The 21,121-nt window shown below is 38.5% G+C and overlaps 1 protein-coding gene across 8 annotated transcripts in view; it reads left to right on the top strand.

The window, feature by feature from the left end:
- Nucleotides 1–21,121, top strand: part of SUGCT (succinyl-CoA:glutarate-CoA transferase) — an 861,197-nt gene that overhangs the window by 501,170 nt on the left and 338,906 nt on the right. For 2 of the 8 annotated variants that reach the window (XM_070787291.1, XM_070787288.1), the window contains one exon: nucleotides 13,680–20,784. The exons of the other annotated variants lie outside the window; for them this stretch is intronic. In XM_070787291.1, the coding sequence (XP_070643392.1) occupies nucleotides 13,680–13,691 (12 nt within the window). In that variant the 3' untranslated portion in view covers nucleotides 13,692–20,784. Of the gene's footprint in view, nucleotides 1–13,679; nucleotides 20,785–21,121 lie in introns of those variants that run through there. 8 annotated transcript variants of the gene reach the window in all.

Genomic DNA, 21,121 nt, shown 5'->3' with positions numbered 1-21,121 from the left:
TTTTTATGATTTCTTTCCATCTACTAATTTTGGGTTTTGTTTTTTGTTGTTATTGTTCTTCTTCTTTTTCCAATTACTCTACATGTAAAGTTAGGTTGTCTATTTGATGTTTTTCTTGTTCTTGAGATAGGATTGTATTGCTATAAACTTCCCTCTTAGAATTGCTTTTGCTGCAACCCATAGGTTTTGAGTTGTCGTGTTTTCATTGTCATTTGTTTCTAGAATTTTTTCAATTTCCCTTTTAATTTCTTGAATAACCTGTTGGTTATTTAGAAATGTGTTGTTTAATCTCCATGTGTTTGTGTTTTTTACACCTTTTTTCTTGTAATTGATATCTAGTCTCATAGCACTGTGGTCAGAGAAGATGCTTGACACAATTTAAATTTTCTTAAATTTACTGAGGTTTGATTTGTGACCCAAGATGTGGTCCATTCTGGAGAATGTTCCATGTGCACTTGAGAAGAAGGTGTATTCTTCTGCACTTGGATGGAATGTCCTAACAATATCAATGAGATCCATCTCATCTAATGTATTATTTAAGACTTGAATTTCCTTATTAATTTTCTGTTTTGATGCTGTGTCCATTGGTGTAAGTAAGGTGTTAAAGTCTCCTACTATTATTGTGTTACTGCCAATTTCTCCTTTTATGTCTGTTAGTGTTTGTCTCATGTATTGAGGTGCTCTTATGTTGGATGCATAGGTATTTACAATTGTTACGTTTTCTTCTCAGGTTAATCCCTTGATCATTATGTAGTGTCCTTCCTTGTCTCTTGTAATCTTCTTTATTTTAAGGTCTGTTTTGTCTGATATGAGGATTGCTACTCCAGCTTTCTTTTGCTTCCCATTTGCATGGGATATATTTTTCGATCCTCTCACTTTCAGTCTATATGTTTTTTGAGGTCTGAAGTGGGTTTCTTGTAGACAGCATATATATGGGTCTTGTTTTTGTATCCATTCAGCCAGTCTGTGTCTTTTGGTTGGAGCATTTAATCCATTTATATTTAAAGTGATTATTGATATATATGTTCCTATTGCCATTTTCTTAATTGTTTGGGGTTGATTTTTATGGATATTTTTTTCTTCTGTTGTATTTCTTGACTATATAAGTCCCTTTAAGATTTGTTGTAAAGCTGGTTTGGTGGTTGTGAATTCTCTTAACTTTTGCTTGTCTGAAAAGCTTTTTATTTCTCCATCAATTTGAATGAGATCCTTTCTGGGTACAGTAATCTTGGTTTTAGATTTTTCCTTTTCAGTATTTTAAATATATCCTGCCATTCCCTTTTGACATGCAGAGTTTCCGCTGAAAGATCAGCTGTTAAGCATATGGGGTCTCCCTTGTATGGTACTTGTTGCTTCTCCCTTGCTGCTTTTAATATTCTTTCTTTGTGTTTAGTCTTTCTTAGTTTGATCAGTATGTGTCTTGGTGTGTTTCTTCTTGGATTTACCTTGTATGGGACTCATTGTGCCTCTTGGACTTCAATGCCTATTTCCTTTTCCATGTTGGGGAAATTTTCAACTATAATCTCTTCAAAAATTTTCTCATACCCTTTCTTTTCCTCTTCTTCTTCTGGGACCCCTATAATTCTAATGTTGGTGCATTTGATATGGTCTCAGAAGTCTCTGAGACTGTCCTCAGCTCTTTTCATTTTTTTACTTTATACTGCTTTTCAGAAGTTATTTCCACCATTTTATCTTCCAGCTCACTGATTCGTTCTTCTGCTATTGATTCCTTCTAGAGTATTTTTAATTTCAGTAATTGTGTTGTTTGTCTATGTGTGTTTATTCTTTAATTCTTCTAGATCTTTGTTAATTGATTCTTACATTTTCTCCATTTTGTTTTCAAGGTTTCTGCCATCTTTACTATCATTATTCTGAATTATTTTTCAGATAGTTTGCCTATTTCCTCTTCATTTATTTATACTTCTGTGTTTCTATCTTGTTCCTTCATTTGTGCAGTATTTCTCTGCCTTGTCATTATTTTTTTTTAAGTTATTATGTTTGAGGTCTCCTTTTTCCAGGTTTCAAGGAAAGTTGAATTCTTTCCTTGAAGAAGATTGAGTTCTTCCCTCCTTTTGGTTTCTTCCCTCCTAAGATTGGTCCAGTGGTTTGTGTGAGCTTCATATAGGGTGAGATTTGTGCTGAGTATTTCTTTGTTTTTCCTCTTATGGGGAAGGATGAGTGAGATGGTAATCCTGTCTGCTGATGATATGGTTTGTAGTTTTGTTTTGTTTGTTGTTTAGGTGAGGCCTCCTGCACAGGGTGTTACTGGTGGTTGGGTGATGCCAGGTCTTGTATTCAAGTTGTTTCCTGTGTGTGTTCTCACTATATGACACTGCTTAGGGTTAGTTCTCTGGTAGTCTAGGGTGTTGGAGTCAGTGCTCCTACTCCAAAGGCTCAGGGCTTGATCTCTGGTCAGGAACAAAAGTTTCCACAAGTGGTTTGTTATGGCATTAAGTGAGATTAAAACAAATATCCAAAAATGAGAAACCAAAGATGAACCCCAGACAAATGGCAGTCACAAAATCAGGGAAATAATAATTAAAATAATGGAATACACACACACACACACACACACACACATATATATATATACACACCATTGAACAAAGTGAAAACAGTTCAACAAAAATAAAGTACAGTAGATTGATCCAGTGGACAAAGGAAATAAAAAATTGTATTTACTAGTTAAGAACAAAAGTAACTTAAGCACAAACTGGAAAACAAAACTAAAGCAAGGTGCCAAGTGGGGAATAAAGCAATGAAAACAAAACTAACAAATATGTTGAAAGGAAAGGAAGGAAAGAAAAGAAAGAATAGATATGCAAAGTTAAATAGAGGTAGATGAAGAAAATTTATATACATTAAAGATTAACTGCATGGGGAAAAGAACAGTAGGAAAGGTAAACAAAGGAATAAATGTAGAAAAAATAATAGGTTTAAAAAATATAAAAAAGAGAAAAGAAAAAAAATGGAAGAAAAAATAAAAAGGAAAACTCCACAGAACTGCAAAAGCCCAACGTAGAGTCAGAGGTTTACAACAACAACAGAAAGTGTGACTGAATATACACATATACATATACACCCATAATCAAAATCAAAACAGTCCAACAAAAATAAAGTACAATAGACTGACCAGGCAAACAAAGGAAACCAAAAATTATATCTACCAGAAGAAAACTAATTAAAGCGCAAATTGGAAAACAAAACTAAACCAAGGTGCCAAGTGGGGAATAAAGCAATGAAAATAAAACTAACAAATATGTTGAGAAGAAAGGAGAGAAAGGAAAGAGAGAAAGAATTGATACGCAAAGTTAAACAGAGGTAGATAAAGAAAATTTGTATACATTGAAGATTAACTACAAACGGAAAAGAATGGTAGGAAAGGCAAACAAAGGAATAAATGTAGAAAAAAGAATAATAGGTTTAAAAAATTAAAAATAAAGAAAAAGAGGAAAAAAAAAAAAAAGAAACTCCACAGGACTGCAAAAGCCCAACATAGAGACAGAGGTTTATGACAACAATAAATGTGAATGGGAGAAAAAAAGAAAGCTCAAAGCTTAATTAGATTTCTTAGTGCCAATAAAATTGACAACTACAACTGAGGGGGAAAAAAGGAAGAAAAAAAAAAGAAAAAAGTTCAAAAGAATCTATAGAACAAGTCAAAAAATAAGAATAATACATGTTTTTCTTGAGTCACTACTGTCAGAGTCCTTTCTCTTGCTGAGAGTCACAATCCACAGTCCACCTCACCTCCCTAGGATGCCCTCCACTGTGCTGACCTCTGGACCTGCTGTGGGGGCAGCTCAGATTCTAATCTGGTTCTACTCCTGTGTGTTCTTGCCTCCAATGTCCACAGCTATCAGAGCTAGTGTGCTTTCTTTTGTGGGAGCTTTCAGTGGTCTATTACATATTCCATAAACACAGATTTGTGTAGTTGATTATGTGGATTTAATCTACAGCTTGTACAGCTGGTGGGAAGGTTTTGGGTCTTCTTCCTTAGCCACACTGCCCCTGGGTTTCAACTGTGGTTCTATTTCCACCTCTACATGTGGTTCGTCCACTGGGGTTTAGCTCCTGAGGCTGCCCTGGAGGGTTTGGGTTTGCCCCTGTGAGGGCCAGGTGTGGAGGTGGTACGGCTGCTTGCTTGGGTTGCAGGGGTTCTAGCAACACCAGGTACTCAGAGGGGTTGTTGGCTAAGGCAGCAGGAAATATAGTTCTCTAGAAGGGTATGGCAACCAGTATTGGCCAATATGCTTCAGTATTCTTGCCTGGAGAACCCCGTCTCTGACAGAGAAGCCTGGCAGGCCACAGTCTACAGGGTTGGAAAGAGTTGAACACCACCAAAGCAACCCTACATGCCTAGATGCAAGATTTTTTTGCCTGTGGCAGCTCTGCCTGAGTGAGAGTTGAGTGTGAAGGTGGCACAGCTGCTTGGCTTGCAGGGACCCTGGTGGTGTCAAGTGTGAAGGGACAGGGACTGCCTCGGCTGCAGGAGTTATGGTCCTATCAGAGTCTTTTTTATAGCCTCTTGTAGCTGGCGATCAGAAGGCCTCTGGCCAGTCTTTCTCCATAGCTCCACCAGTTCAGTTACTTAGAGGGCTCCCTTGTCTGGGGTCCTTCTCTGTTGCTCCATGCATCAGACCCATAAAAGGGCCCTGCTGGTTGGGGTCCTACTCTGTAGATCGGCGGTCAGGCACTTAAAGGAGCACCCTGGGTAGGGTCCTGCTCTGTAGTTCAGTGCCTTAGTCGTTTGATGGGCCAGCCTCTCTATTGCTCAGCTGCCGATGCTGGTGTGTTGGGAGAGAGAGGCTGTGGTGATGGCCCCACCCCCTGCACGTTACTCAGCGGTATCACCTTGCTTCTGTGGCTGCCTGGCTTTCCTCCACTGGCATTTCTCAACATGATCTCCTCCTTCACATCCCCTCAGTCCATCTTTCTGCAGTCAACAGCAGCCCTTGCCTTAGGATTGCTGCACAATTCCTAAGCTCCAGCTCCCACCTGCTGTGCCTTCCAGGAAACCAGCGTTCCTGACTGGGATATGTATGGCTGTGGCAAGGACTGTTTGATTCTCATTCCATTTAGGTTGCCACAGATCAGCTATTTCACTCTCAGCCTTAAATGTTTCTCTGACTCAGACAGTTGCCCCTGTGTGGTGATCAGACCCCTGCTTCAGTTCCCCGACCTGGTGAGGGCAGGTCCAGTCCTACTAACACTCCTGTTTTTCCCCCTAGTTCCTTCATCCTACCGAGTTTTACGTGGTTCTATATATTCTTTTCTATTGGTCAGGTACCCCTGTCCAGTCTCACTGGTGTTTTGCATACACTTCTGTGTCTGAAGGTGCATTCCTGATGTATCTGTGGAGAGAGATGTAGCCCACATCCACCTACTCCTCCTCCGTCTTGTTCTCCTCCATTCCTTCTTTTGTGATTCTTTTGTTCTTGGAAGATAAGCCAAGTGATGTAGGCTTCTTGCAACAGCTGACATGCACAGTTGCTGTTCTCTCCCAGTATTATCATGTACCCAGTATTTCTAAATAGCACAATAGTGAATGCTATGGATTATAGTCTTGATTTAATTAATTTTAACTTATTTCTCTTGGGTTTTGAATATCTTATCTATGCTTATTCATATGCCTAGGATTTTTACAGTCGATGCTCTCTGAAAGCCTATAGTTTCCTTCAGGGAATAACCCTGGGAAGGAAGGAAAGAGATAAACAAAACCATAAGTAAAAACAAGGCAGTGTTTGTTTCAAAACCCATTCCATTATCCAGTTGACTTTAAGGGACATTGCTTTATTTTTCTTGTTTTCCCTTCATTTTGTTGAGTTCAACATTCAAGAAGACAAGTTTCCACGTGACTACAACCTACTTCCTCAGTCTGTTTTGTATGATGGCAGTTTAGAGGATATTAATATTTGCTCTGTTAAAAACCTTTACTGTTTTATATTAGTTTAGGAAACACTGACATATGCAACATAACCACAATTGCTCTTTTGCTGGACTTTGGAGAGCCATTAATAACCCAAATGAACATGTCAGTGTCCAAGAGGAGATGATCATAAGCTGTGTTTATTGGACTGGCATCCTTCTTTCTTGCAACATCTTAAGTTACTGTTTGCAGGCATGCTTTGAGACACAATTTATACAGTAGTCATTTTCATAGAGGAAAATAAGAAAAAAGTGCCACAACTTCATGGTAATTGTGCTGTTATTTTTCAAAGATTAAATAAATATCATCCCACATCTTATTAAAAAGAAAATCTTAAATTCAAAACTTATTAGACTGTTTTTCCTCTGTATTGAACTTAAGAAAAAGAGGAAAATGACAAAAAGAGAAAAAAATAGAATTAATTAAAAAAAAACATGCTCTAATTCTATACTGAATTCTGCATCTATCACAAATCTAATCTAACAGTTGATATCCCTATCTTCAGTCAGGTTGCTGAAGGTGCTATAAGCTTCTCAAGCCTCAAAGATGTTCCCTTCCTCCCTTCCCCACCCATGCTTCCTCCTCTTCTGTCTCTTCTTTTTACACATGCAAGGCAGAACAATATAGATTAATAAATTACTGATAATTTTTTTCTAATAAAGATTAAGACAAGATATTTCTGGACATCTTTATCTACCCAGAGAATCATTTTCCTAGAATCTTTCAATCCTAGCATAGTAAGCAGAATGATTTATTGTGGTGTTTGAATTTGTGTCCTTTAATTCTAAGGTGAGAATAAATTTATCTTTGCTGTCAAGATATGAGTATGCTAGAAAAATACTGGACATGAAATCAGAAGGTCTCAGTGACCTTGTTAAGTTCAGACCTAGATGGGCACCCTGCCTGAAACAGAGCATGTACTCAGCACATATTTGTGGAATGAACTTCATCTGCTTGTGCTTTGACTTCTGATGAGAAGATGTTCAAAGAAGATGTTGGACAGAATATGTGACCTCTTAGGTTTCTTAGAGCATGAAAATGGGGTTCTATGGTGTTTTATAGTTCCTTTTAAAAAAATATTTAAGTTGATATATTTTCACTTTTATTTGGCTCAAGAAATTTTCTTTCTTTCTTTTTTTTTTTTTTTTTTTGTTTTGTTTGCATGGCACGTGGGATCTTAGTTCCCCAACCAGGGATCAAATCCGTGTCCCTTGCAGTGGAAGCTGAGTCTTAACGACTGGACTGCCAGGGAAGTTCCAGTTTTCTGTAGCTCTTTGTTTTAGATAACAAGTAAAGATCATTTGGGAGAAAATATAACTTTTAGATGGCTGTGTATAATAATAAGGCCTAATACAAATTTTATTTTGAAAAATCAAGCCTTCCTCGCCACTTGTGCTTTGTTCTATTGATTGTATGTGACATGCTTTTACATTTAAAGAGTAAGGCCCTTCTCTGCACAGACAGTGAAGCAAATAATTGTTGCTGGAGATATATAAGACTTTGCTCTATTGAAAGTCACCCAGACCATTTAAACTGTTTAATATAATTAGAGTTTAATTGATGCCCTTAATTAACTCTTGGAAACCAGAGCAATTTCTTGTACTGTTAATGTATTTTGTATACTTTTGATTTCAGGATTACAGTCTAAAATGTCAAAAATATATGATTTCAGAATGCAATTGATGTTTATTAAATGCCTAAATCTATATAGTTACATATGCTATCTTCTTTATTCTTTAAAGAAATCTAAAAATTAGATATGATAAACTAGTTTTGAGAAAATCAAGACTAAAATTCAAGTGACATGGGCAAGATCTAAAAGCTGATAAATAATGGAATAGGAATACAAACTTAGTCATCCTCAGAAAAGAAGAAAAATATTTCAGGAATAAAATAATCCATTTCAAACATGTGGTAGACTGTCACTGTGCAATTAATAGAAAGAGCTAAGGCCATGAAGGTAGTAATGAGCTGAGGGCTCTTATGCTCCTTGAGCATAGGTTTTCAGTAGAAGTGGGGCGTGCCCCTCCCCCTTTCCACCTTTCACCTTGGAGGAGCTGAAAGCTTCAGGTGACATTCCATTCTGAATGGTGTGGACTTGGGAACAACACATTTTTATTTGATTAATGTTGGTTATCATGGCAAAATTTTTCCATTTGTATATAAGTGAACCCAGATAGTAAAGTATGAAAAGCCTATCTTTAGGTGGACTAAAGGTCAGGAATAGTTATGACTTTTTTCATACCATACTACAAGGCAAATGATTATTATGTCTTTTTTTTTTTTTAAACTCAGACTTTATTTTTCAACTTTTTAAAAACTTCTTGCTTAATATTTGAAAAAAAATTCCAAAGGCATTACCTCTGCTTCTTACTATTTTGAAGGAATCATTCCTAAAGACTGGATTTCTGTCTTTAAAAGATGGATGAACACCATTTTAAGGTCTAGAACACCTTTGTCATGTAGGTAGTAATGAAAACTCTTAGATGATCAAGGTTAGATGAAAGCTCTGAGAGGTCATCTCGTCCTGGGCTTTGAATAAGATCTCGTCCAAGGTTTCTATCAAGCTTGAAGCTTTATACCTTTGTACTATCTGAAGTTTGCCCCTGAAAATGTATGCTTTTGACATATTTTTTAAAGAAGTTTTGATTCTCTTGGCAAAAGAGCTCAGATGTCCAGTAAAATTCAGATATAAATTTAACTGCTTAGATTTCTTTTTTTTTTTTTTTAAGAAATTATTAACTGACTAGCTCTTCAAGGAAAAAAAAGAAATGACTACTTAAAAAATTAATTGTAGATCCTTCCTAAGAATACCATGTATAAAAAAACTTAGTGGTACTATATTAAAGAGTTAAGCTTTAAAATCTCAGAAGACTTTAAGTCAAAACATCTCAGAAATTTCATAACCTTTAGATCTTTGCCTGTAAATTGATTCTAAATATTGAAAATCAATTATTACATATTTTTCAGTGGAGAACTATGATTGTATGTGTGTTCTTGTTGGTTTCACTGACATCCCCTCTGTGCCATTCAAAAATGCCAAATAAATGATTATTTCTTACATTATACCATTTGTTCAAAATCATGTCTTACTTCAGGTTTTTCATATTGACTCCATCAGACTATTTCAGATCATATTTTTCTTCCCGGTTTTAGTTGCCTTTTATATACTTGAGAGAAAAAAAATTTCTACATTTTATAATGCTGCTCCTTACTTTAAATGTGTATTTCTTGTAACCTGTTTAATTCTTTTTTTCTAGAAGGCATTGTTCTTGGAGATTTCCACTGATTTCCTGTTTTAATTTTGACCAGTTTTTTGCTAGAGCTGTTGCCAAGCTAACATCTCAAGAATTATTTTCAAGGAACACTTGAACTGGCTTCGACATTATATACCATTTTCTCTTCCTTTCGTGGTCTTTTCATTCCTATTTTGTTGGAGTACTACTTAGCATCACTTTGTAGTTGTCTAACTTCTCAAAGTTAAAGACTAGACTTGCTCTATTCAGTCTTTCTTCCTCATCTTTGTTAAGTGACAACTCTGTGTCCCAGTTGCTCAGGTCAGAAATCTTAAAACCATACTTGACTCTTTCTCTCACACTCCACTCTACCCAACAGAAAATGCTTTAACTGCCAAAATATATCAGGATGTAACCAGACCTCCATTGTAACCGTGTGTATCACTCAAATGGTAGGCATTCTTCTGTCTTAGAATTGTACAAGACCAAATAAATGACTTTGTCATCATTAACAAACTGGAACACTCAAGAGGTGGCAGCTAGGCTGGTAGCATATTTTGATACATTCTGATTTGTATATGAAATTGTTTTCCATTGCATATCCTTGGTGGTATTTGGTAGTTATTTTCAAATAATTTAGGGATTGTCAAATAGATGGAAATAGTAAGAAGTAATGTTGGAGTTCACATGATCTATCATTTACACAGCAAAAAGTAGTTTTCATAACTATCTCATTCGATTGTCGTCATCTTTCTAGGTAGCTATTTTTATCACTGTGAGGAAACCAAGGCGCAGCATCTAAATGGTTTGACCTAACCTTGCTGATGGTGATGACATCAGAATTTGAATCTGATTTTTCTGTTTCTGAATCTTATACTCTTTTCATTGCTTTTCTTCTGTCCTCTATGGGGCATAATTAAGACTAGCATTCTGAACTGATAGATTCTCACTAAACAGAGATGGACACTCCCATAATTTGTGCTTGATGTTAGAATGTGTTCCAGAGATGACAGGTTTTTTATCAGGGCTGCTGTTGGGGTAGACACAAGTCTCCTCCCACTTCCCCCAAGTCCCTGCCCCCTCTCACCCTGGCCAGGGATACTGTGGAAATTCCATATTGATGAGGTCACTCTTTGGGATGCCTTCCACCTATTCCTTCAGAGATGAAATTGTGTCATTTATAAAGGCCCATGGGCACGTTTGCTTCTATAAGAACCCATATGTCAAAGATCCTGCTGGGTCTTCTTGCATTCTCATTTCAATAGAACTACTACTAATTAAATTATTGTAGTGGCTAAATTATTAGTCATAACCCCTTCTGTTTTGTCTATTAATTCTTTAATATTTAATATTTGTATTGATTTCTTTCATCTTATAGTAGGCCAATATCTTTCAAAGGAAAGAACTTTCCTGACAGTTAACAAAATAAATTCTGTTTTTCACATTTCCAACTTAATTTTCCTTATTTTTCTTCACTCATAGTACTTAAACATTTTATGTTAAAATCTCAACAGAAATAATTTCTGACAATTTTATGGTTTATTGTTTCTGTGTTTGCCAATCTTTATACATTCATAAGTGGTCTTTCCATCAGGTTTATGATTTTTGTTTTGAAATTTTTAACATATAATAAGAGTACATATTTTCATAATATGGTTTTTAGAATCTAATATAGAATGAAAATTTTAGTTTTATAATCAAAGTAATTCTTACCTTTTATCTCATAGATTTTGTCAGCCAAGCAAAGCCTTTTAAAAATTCCCTTTTCTCAAATTCATTTATGATGTGTTACCAGGGTAATGATTAGTTTTAAAGTACACTGCATCCCCTGAATACGAACCTTCAGGTTTCGAGCTTTTCAAAGATGGGAACATTCATTCCATTAACATCAGGTGTGAGTGAAATTGCAGCATGCCCTCCATCTCCTATTGCTGATGATCCTTCAGCTCTACCATCTTCCACCTCCTATTTTTCCTCCAGTCAGTAACTCTTCTTGTCTGTACACTTCATGCCAGCCCCTGTATGCCAGCTGTTGTACTGTACTACTATATTTTTCAAGATACTGTACTATAAGATTAAAAAATTGCCTTTTTTTGTTTTTTATGTATTTGTGTGTTTTTTAATGTGTTTGTTTTTTGTGTATTATTTGTGTGAAAAGTATTTTAAATCTGTTACAATACAGTACTATGTATTCGATTGTGTTGGTTGGATACCTAGGCCAACTTTGTTGAACTTAGAAACAAGTTGGACTTACAAACATGCTCTTGGAATGGAACTCATTCATATGTAGGGAACTTACTGTACATGTTGGAGATTTGCCTTTTCATCTATCTCTCTTTTCACTTGAGTAAAGTCACTTCATGATGACTCAGACTCATTTTTCAAAATGTAGATATGCTTTTTCCTTTCTCTTAGTTCTCTTAGATTGGGCTCCCCAATGACTCAGCAGGTAAAAAATCTGTGTGCAATGAAGGAAATATAAGATACTCAGGTTCGATTCCTGGGTGGGGAAGATCCCCTGGAGAAGGGAATGGCAGCCCACTCCAGTATTCTTGCCTGGAGAATCCATGGACAGAGGAGCCTGGTGGGCTTCAATCTGTGGGGTCGCAAAGAGTCGGACACAACTGAGTGACTAACACTTTCACTTTCAGACAAAGACTGTAGACACTGACTGGATTTATTTTAACTTTTGCCCTAGAAGATGAATCTTAGGGTATTTTCGAAAGTAACCAGTAAAAGACATGTGAATGATTTTAGGACAATATGGTAAAAAACAAAAACAAACAAAAAACCCCTGGGTGTTACAGTTGAGGACTGTGTAGTATGATTTTTCTCTATTGGATTATAACATTTGATTTAGAAAAAAATAGAAAGAATGCTGATATTTCCCATTAGGAGACTTATCATACTTTATATGATGTTTGTTTGCTACACTGCTTCCCTTGTGGCTCAGATGGTAAAGAATCCACCTGTAGTGCAGAACCCAGGGAAACCTGGGTTTGATTCCTGGTTTGGGAAGATTCCCCTGGAGAAGGGAATGGCTACCCACTCCAGTATTCTGGCCTGGAGAATTTCATGGACTGTATAGTCCATGGGGTTGCAAAGAGTTGAACATGACTGAGTGACTTTCACTTCACTTTACTTCTTTGCTCTACTACTTCCAGTTCAGCTTTCAAATCTGTCCACAGAGTTTTCACTTTTGATTCTGACTTTCTGCAGTAACAACGGATAATTTGGTGGCTTTCTTCTGTATTTTACCTTTTCAATGAATGAAATCTTCTACACATCGTTTAATACTGCCAGGATAGAGACACGGCCAGTGTCCAATTTCCAAAATCATGTATGACCACAGGAGTGATGCAGTGGATGACTCTAGCACTTTTTGAACAAGGCTGGTCTGGATTTAAGCCATAGTGTGATGACGTAAAGTTGTAGCTGACAAGATGGAACCCACACACATCTTTTCCCAACTCTGGGCTCAGTGACATCACCTTGGCAGCTTGAAATACCTTGATGGGAATATTTATACCATGGGAATCAGCAAAATTTTCAAACCAGATTCTTCCCTTGACCCCAAAGAGCTGATTGGTTAACATTTACCAACACAACACTGGTTTGAGCACACTTAATTTGTGTGACTTTGCTCAACATACTTAACCTATCTGGGTCTCATTTTCTGTTTCTGTAAAATGTGGGAAGCTTGACAAACTACCTACTTGACAAACTTTTTGAAAAAAAATTACATGAGATAGCTTAGATTATAATATTTAGCATAGTATTGAGTTGGCCAAAAAGTTCATTTGGGTATTTTGGTAACATCTTATGGAAAAACTGGAATGAATATTTTGGCCAACCAATAAATGGCTATAATAATGATAATGATAAAATAATCACTTCAAACTCAAATAGATTGTTTATGTTAATTTGCAGAACTCCTTTACTCACCGTTAGCTAAGTAGCAAGAGGAACAAGGTTATAAAACACTGGCAGAAACGTCCGTTTTAAGTGAGCATAATCGTAGTGAGCGCTTTCTCATATTAGTCTTTAAACTTCTTTGGTTTAAGTCAGCATCTATTTTCAGTATATACCATATGGCAAACCACCATAATGAGTATAGTGAGGAGTATGTTTTGTATTTTTCAGTCCATTTCCTTTTGCTGCTTCTGAAACAGGGAGAAAAACAATTCTATAACTATGCCCAGTGGTAAAGAAAACACCTGCCAAGGTGGGAGATGTGGGTTTGATCCCTGGGTTGGAAATATCCCCTGAAGGAGGAAACGGCAGCCCAGTCTTCCAGTATTCTTGTCTGGGAGATCCCACGGACAGAAGAACCTGGTGGGCTACAGTCCATGGGGTCGCAAAAGAGTCAGACATGACTTAGTGACTAAACAACAATAGCAAAGTATGCACTGACAATTTATCTTGTGTTTTTATTTATTCTATCTTCTAAGATATTTTCATTATATTTATTTATATAAGATATTATATAATTATAATATTTATTATTATGGCAGGTTGAGAAATAAATGGGAAGCAAGAAATTGAAGATACACAAAGAAGTCAGCAATTAGAGCCCAGTGAATACAATAGGAAGATGACTGTAAACTAGGGAGTTTTCCATGTTTGTGCTTTTCACTTTTCCTGACTTCCTCCTTGTAACAATCAGTGATTAAAATGAACTGATGTGAGGCACAGAGTTAATTGTTATTTACTCTTTTGCTCCTCTCTTGAGAGGACAGGGCGTCAAGGGATGATTGGGTGGAAGTACCTACCTAAGGAGAAGGAACTAGGTTAAATCTCTCAGGCTTTTGCTTATACAGCAAAGGAGATCACCACAGGAAGGCTGGTCTTGACCTGTGAGTCAGCCCTGAGGCTGATCAGATGGGGCTAGAGTAAGGTTTCCTGACACATGGAGCAGTTGGAGAAATCTGGTGATAAAAGTAAGAGGGTGCTTCACTAGCTTGAGAAGAAGGTAACAGGCAAGGGAAAATCAGAGATGCAGGATATGAAATCAAATGACGGAACTTTCTGTCTTAATGTAGACCATCTGGTCATCTTATCTTTAAAGCAGTGATTTCTCAGACATTTTTCATCTTATATCATGATGACCATATGTCTCAGATTTCCTAGGATGGGCTGGGTTTCAAATATTTTTGCCATTGTTAGACCGTAGGTCCTAAATTAGGATTGGAAAATATGATTACTATTCTTACACCCTCCTCTTCCAACTTTTGTTACCTTTATTTCATTCAGTTTCCAAGTCATTAGCAGCATCATTTAGCAGCTGTCCAAAGCGTGGTTCTCAGGTCTGTGTATCAGAATCACCTGGAACATTTGTTAGAGTACTGGTTCCTGGGCACCTGCTCCACCCCCGTAACCACCCCCCGACCCCAAAACCAGATTCAGGAGGCTCTGGAAGATATTCAGATATCTGTATTTTTCACAGGTGACCCATGTGATCACGAGGCAGCTGGCTTACAGACAGGTTTTTGGAAACCAGTGGGCCAGTCAATGCCATGCTCATCTTCCTCTGAGCATTGCAAAGCCTCTTACAACAGGGTTTCTCATATGGGGGCTCTTTGACTTGTGGAATATTTGAACTCCTGAAATTTTTTCTTAAACTTTTTATCTTTGTTGGGCTATAGCCGATTAATAATGCTGTGATAGTTTAAGGTGAACTGCAAAGGGACTCAGCCACGCATACGTATGTATCCATTCTCCCTCCAACTCCCCTCCCATCCAGGCTGCCACATCAGTTCCGTTCAATTCAGCTCAGTTGCTCAGTCGTGTCCAGCTCTTTGTGACCCCAAGGCCTGCTGCCACATAGCATTGCACAGAGTTCCCTGTGCTATACAGTAGGTTCTTGTTGGCTGGTTATTAATATTAAACTTATGAGTATGGATCCAAAAATGATTCCCTGGGAGAGGACCATAACTTTAATCAAATTCTCAGTGGAGTTAATGGCTGAGAAAGGATGCAAACCCAAGACTTTGCATCTAGAGGCCAAGGATACAAGGAAATCATCCAGATGGTGAAAGGTACTTTTTTCCAATGGTTTTAGACTTTATTATTCTCATATTTTATTTCGATTTGTTTGTTTTCATCTTCTAAAATCAGAACTAATTATTGATTAAATAGTCTCTTTTCTGGGTTTAAGGAAAACATACACACACACACACACTCCTACAGACACACCAATGACTTATTCTAAAGCAGTGATTCTTCTCTCAGATAAGTATTTTCAATTTTGTCAACCAGCGATGTGTGTGTGTTTGAAGGGTGATGGTTTGCTGATGTGGGATGATCTGATCATCTTCTTTCAGTCAGTCAGTCAGTTCAGTCACTCAGTCATGTCCGACTCTTTGTGACCCCATGGACTGTAGCACGCCAGGCCTCTCTGTCCATCACCAACTCCCGAGTTTACTCAAATTCATGTCCATTGAGTCGGTGATGCCATCCAACCATCTCATCCTCTGTCGTTCACTTCTTCTCCCGCTTCCCTGTTTTCTCAGCCATACCCCGCCTCCCCCGCCGCCCAACCCCTTGCCCTCTAGCTTCCCCCCTGTATCCACCAAAGGAGGTTATGGATCTGTGATCCAGTGAAATCCTGTCTGTTTTAAACTTTGGGGTTAATATTTTCCAGCTGTGTTGCCTCAACTCTAGGGAGACTTTTTTCCTTGACAAACATTTGTGGTTGAGAGAGCCAAGCAATAGATTGGAAACTTGAGGGCTGTGAGTTCTAACTCTGGGTCTGCCCTGACACAGTGTGTGACCTTGGGCAATTCATTTGATCTCTGTCCAAAGTCTCTGATGCTTGATAACAGGATTTTCTAGAAATCCCCCTGCCAATAAAGACATATGGAACCACTCCTTGGTTCCACAAGGGAAGGCTACACTTCATTATCCTTCAGGCTTTTAACTCTCTTTCTCCACTTGCCCACCTCCCCACGCCAGGGACAGCACAAGTCTTTTTTCCCAAGTCTTGGTAGTACTTTCTTGCTTTTCTTTCCAAAAACACAGCAGTTCTATTCTATCTTAGCCCTCCCCAGCATTCAAAACTTTGTCCCCAAACACATACTCAATAGAATCAAATTGCCCAGGCAGTATGAATTGTTCAGACATGGATTCTGCCCTGGGCTTCACATGGCTACTGTAAACAGAAGAGAGTTAAATTTCTCTCTCATTTTTTGCATTCTACAAAGTACAATTTATTGTTTTATGAGCCAGCACAAATCATTTTTATACTCCCTCTACTTTTTAACATCTCCTTTTATAGAAAATGATTAAGTTAATAAATTTTATTAAAAGCAATACAATTCCAAGAATTTTTTTTTTGGTAGAAAATATGCACTATTTCAGCTTTTGGACTTTGTTAGATTATTTACTCAGATAATATGTGTCTTTTAAGTTTTGGGAGTGCACACACACACACACACACACACACATCCCAGTACATAATCAAAAATTTGGTGGGGTGGCATAGAAGAAAATTATGTTTGGTAAGGAACTTTTAAATTCCTGATAATTGCCATTTCCTAATTTTAGAAGAGGCTGGAGCAGTAGAGCCATAAATATTTTTTCTTACTGATATTTTGTTCTGCCTTCAGTCTCAAGGTACCATGTCCCACTGAACACTGGGTTTTTAAATTTTAGTCAGTTTGTTTCTGCTAATGGTAATTAAAAGTCCTTTGACATGCTCAGAAGAGTCAGCCTATGGTTCATAGTAAACCAATCCAATAGACTTAAGTTGGCCAGTTTGTGGAGTAACTTAGGTTGTGTGTTGTAAGTCAGACACCCTCTGGCTTGGAGTGGTGTTGGTGGCAACTCTTCTGGGATGGAGAAGCTTCCTTCCCCTGGGAACCTCCCTCACTCTCCCCTTGGTCTGAGCCTGCCTCAGAACTCTGCACTCCTGTAATGTCTCCCAAGTAGCTTCCTTTTGCTGTGGAGCATCCTCCCCTCTCTCCACCAAGATCTCTTTTGGGTAATTGCCAACCTGGAAATTGCTTAATAAACTATCTGCTTATTATTCCTATGCAAAGGAATACTATTACAGTAACAGTAATGGGCTAAGCACTTTTTAGAATACTTTATGTATAATTATGCATTTAATTATCATCCTGGGAGGTCTTTTACATACCCAGTCTTGAGATGAAGAACAAGACTGGTAAGGTTATTTGTGTAGACCCACACAGGGAGTCAAGGCAATGAGTTGAGACCTATGTGCTTACCTAATGTGCTTCTTCTTTTAAAAATAGCCAGATGTACCTTTATATTATATGTGGTTTTAAAACCATGATGGTTAGACCCCAACCACAAGAAGAACTGCTGTATATGTGAGCATGAAGTAGAGAGAGGAGGAAGCAAGTGGAGATGGCTCTGTCTCTCCACACTTTCTTCTCTGTCTCTTTCACACACACACACCACATGCATGCACACACACACCATCAAGGTGAACAGATCATCTTTTCTTTGTTTTCACACTGGACTTCCAAATAATATTTCATCTGAAGGAAAAGTGTCTCCGTAAAATACAAACAAGCTGTGAAAATCACTGCTGTCTAGAATCCCACTTATCATTGTGCTTTCTTATCTCTTCCTCCTCCTGATCTGGAAATGCTAATGTGACTCAGATGTTAGCGAGGTCACCCTTGTCTCTGAGGTCACCCTGTCCTTTGAGATTTAACTAAAATGGTCTCAATCCCCCGTTTCATATCTCCTGGAAGGTTCCAATGCCATCCCCCAGATTTCTGCCAAACCTTGACCTGATTCTCATGGATGGTTTTTCCTGGTAAACTCTTGACCTCCCTCATCTTATCTCCCCCAGCTGTCTTGTTCTGTCTTCTCCATGCTGACCCTGAAGGAGAACTCAATCCTTTTTTCTTAACTAGCATCCCCAAGTCATTCCTGTTCATTCCCACATGGCACCATTCCTATGGAATGGTGCTTCCTGTAGGAAGCAGGAGAGTTTTTATATCCCAGTAAAATGCTTAAGAAGAATAGGAGGCCTCCTTGTTCTTAAACATTATTAAGCCACTTCGCCACCAGGAAGTTCCTCTTGACTGCATTCCTTTACCACCACAGATCCTCTCGCTCTCAGCTCCTTCTCCTCTCCCATCTCCCCTCCTCCCTTCCTTCTCATCATCTCTCCATTCATAATCCCTCAGCTGTTCATCTAAGGCTGTGTTTGCTGCCTGCTTCTTAACTATGTCTCCCAGGATCTCACCTTTTCTACCCAAATAACTTATTAGGGTATTCTTCTAAACAGAGACAGTTTTCTCTCCAGGAGGAACTCTGCTACAAGCTCTTGCAACGAATTCCCTCCAGTTAGTGGAGTAGGTTAGGTTATGTGTTGTAAGTCAGACACACCTGAACACAGTATAGCTCTACTGGACAGAACCAGGCTGAATAGCAGGTCCAAACCAGAGGCTAACTTTTATCCATGTTGAAGAAGTGTCAGGGGCCTATGTAAAGCATAGGTAAACAATTTGTCTTTTTTTATGAACATTTACTATTAAGAGTGATGAAACACCTTTTACTGAGTACTTCACTTTTTTTTTTTTTTTGAATTGAACTTATTTCTAAAACAGGAGAAGAGTCATAGGTATAAAAAACAAACTTAGAGTTTCCAAGGGGGAAAGAAGTGAGGGATAAATTGGGAGCTCGGGACTGACATATACGTGCTGAGTCACTTCGGGTGTGTCCAACACTTTCTCACCCTATGGATGGCAGCTCACCAAGCTCTTCTGTCCATGGGATTCTCCAGGCAAGAATACTGGAGTGTGTTGCCATGCCCTCCTCCAGGGGATCTTCTGACCCAAGGATTGAACCTGTGTCTTCTGCATCATACACACTACTATATATAAAATAGATACCTAATACGGACCTACTGTACGCATGTGTGTGTGCTCAGTCACTTCAGTTGTGTCCCACTCTGCGATCCTATGGGCCGAGAATGAGAGCCCACCAGTCTCCTCTGTCCATGGGATTCTCCAGGCAAGAATACTGGAGTAGGTTGCCATGTCCTCCTCCAGAGGATCTTCCTGACCCAGGAATCAAACCCACATCTTCTGTGGCTCCTGTATTGCAGGCAGATTCTTTACCACTGACTCATCGGAGAAGCCCCAAGGACCTACTCTATAGCACAGGGAATTCTACTCTGTATTCTTTAATGGCCTATATGGGAAAAGAATCTAAAAGGTAGTGGATATTAGGTGTATGTATAACTGATTCACTCTGCTGTACAGCAGAAGCTAATGTGACACTGTAAACCAACTATGCTCCTATAAAAAATAATTATAAAAGAAAGTTCACATTCTGTAATGTACATGTTAATATCTTCTTTTTTTTTTAAATAATAAAAGAAGTAAAGCAACTTGTCCAAAGGGCACAGAATTAAAAGCATGGGGGCCTACTTGGGCCCAGCTCTGACACTTTCAGACTCTTCTCTGCAACCCTGTGTCACTCAACATAGTGGTCAAAAGAATACTTCTCTTCCTAAATGTTCCAGTCCATTTTCTGGCATCTTTACTCCATTGGGGTAGTTCTTTAGGTTCTGTGTCATTTTCTTGCCTCCCAAGACACTCATAAAATTTGAGGGATGCAACTATTTTCAGCTCCCTTCTGGGAATATGTTCTTTCCCCCCAGTATTCAGTAAAGAACAGGTACTGATGAACCTATTTGCAGGGCAGAAATGGAGACATTGGAGGCAATGGAGGCAGCAATGGAGACATTTAAGACAGCAATGGAGCTGGCTTAAAACTCAACTTTCAAAACACTACGATCATGGCATCTAGTTAGGTCCAGTCCCATCACTTCATGGCAAATAGATGGGGAAACAATGGAAATAGTGATAGGCTTTATTTTCTTGGGCTCCAAAATCTCTGCAGATGGTGACTGCAGCCATGAAATGAAAAGACACTTGCTCCTTGGAAGAAAAGCTACAACCAACCTAGACAATGTGTTAAAAAGCAGAGATATTACTTTGCCAACAAAGGTCCATCTATGGTTTTTCCAGAAGTCATGTACAGATGTGAGAGTTGGACCATTAAGAAGCCGGAGCACTGAAGAATTGATGCTTTTGAACTGTGGTGTTGGAGAAGACTCTTGAGAGTCCCTTGGACTGCAAGGAGATCAAACCAGTCAATCCTCAAGGAAATCAGTCCTGAATATTCATTGGAAGGACTGATGCTGAAGCTGAAGCTCCAATACTTTGGGCACCTGATGCGAAGAGCTGACTCATTGGAAAAGACTCTGATGCTGGGAAAGATTGAAGGCAGGAGAACAGGACGACAGAGGATGAGATGAGATGAGATGATTGGATGGCATCACTAACTTGATGGACATGAGTTTGAGCAAGTTCCAGAAGCTGGTGATGTACAAGGAAGCCTGGCATGCTGCAGTCCATGGAGTCACAGAGAATCGGACATGACTGAGTGACTAAACTGAACTGAATGGAGACACAGACGTAGAGAACAGGCTTGTGGACACAGTGGGGGAAGGAGAGGGTGAGATTAATTGAGACGGTGGCATGGAAACATATACACTACCGTATGTAAAATAGATAGCCAGTGGGAATTTGCTGTATGACTCAGGAGTTCAAACTGGTGCTCTGTGACAACCTAGAGGGGTGGGATGGGGTGAGGAGGGGTGGGATGGGGTGAGGAGGGGTGGGATGGGGTGAGACGGGGTGGGAGGTTGGGAGGGAGGTTTAAGAGGAAGGAAACATATGTATATCTATGGCTGATTCGTGTTGATGTATGGCAGAAACCAATACAATATTATAAAGCAATTATCCTCCAATTAAAAATAAGTAAATTAAAAAAAAAGAACAGAGCTAATTTGCAAGTCATGTTAACTGTATATTTGGATATCTGTATTCTTTTTTCTTGTATTTTTAAAATTAATTTTTGTTGCAATATAGTTGTTTAACAATGTTGTGTTAGTTTCTACTATACA

The sequence above is a fragment of the Bos indicus genome, chromosome 4 (assembly GCF_029378745.1).
Source record: "Bos indicus isolate NIAB-ARS_2022 breed Sahiwal x Tharparkar chromosome 4, NIAB-ARS_B.indTharparkar_mat_pri_1.0, whole genome shotgun sequence".
Lineage (NCBI taxonomy): Eukaryota > Metazoa > Chordata > Mammalia > Artiodactyla > Bovidae > Bos > Bos indicus.
This window is presented reverse-complemented; position numbering and strand designations above follow the sequence as displayed.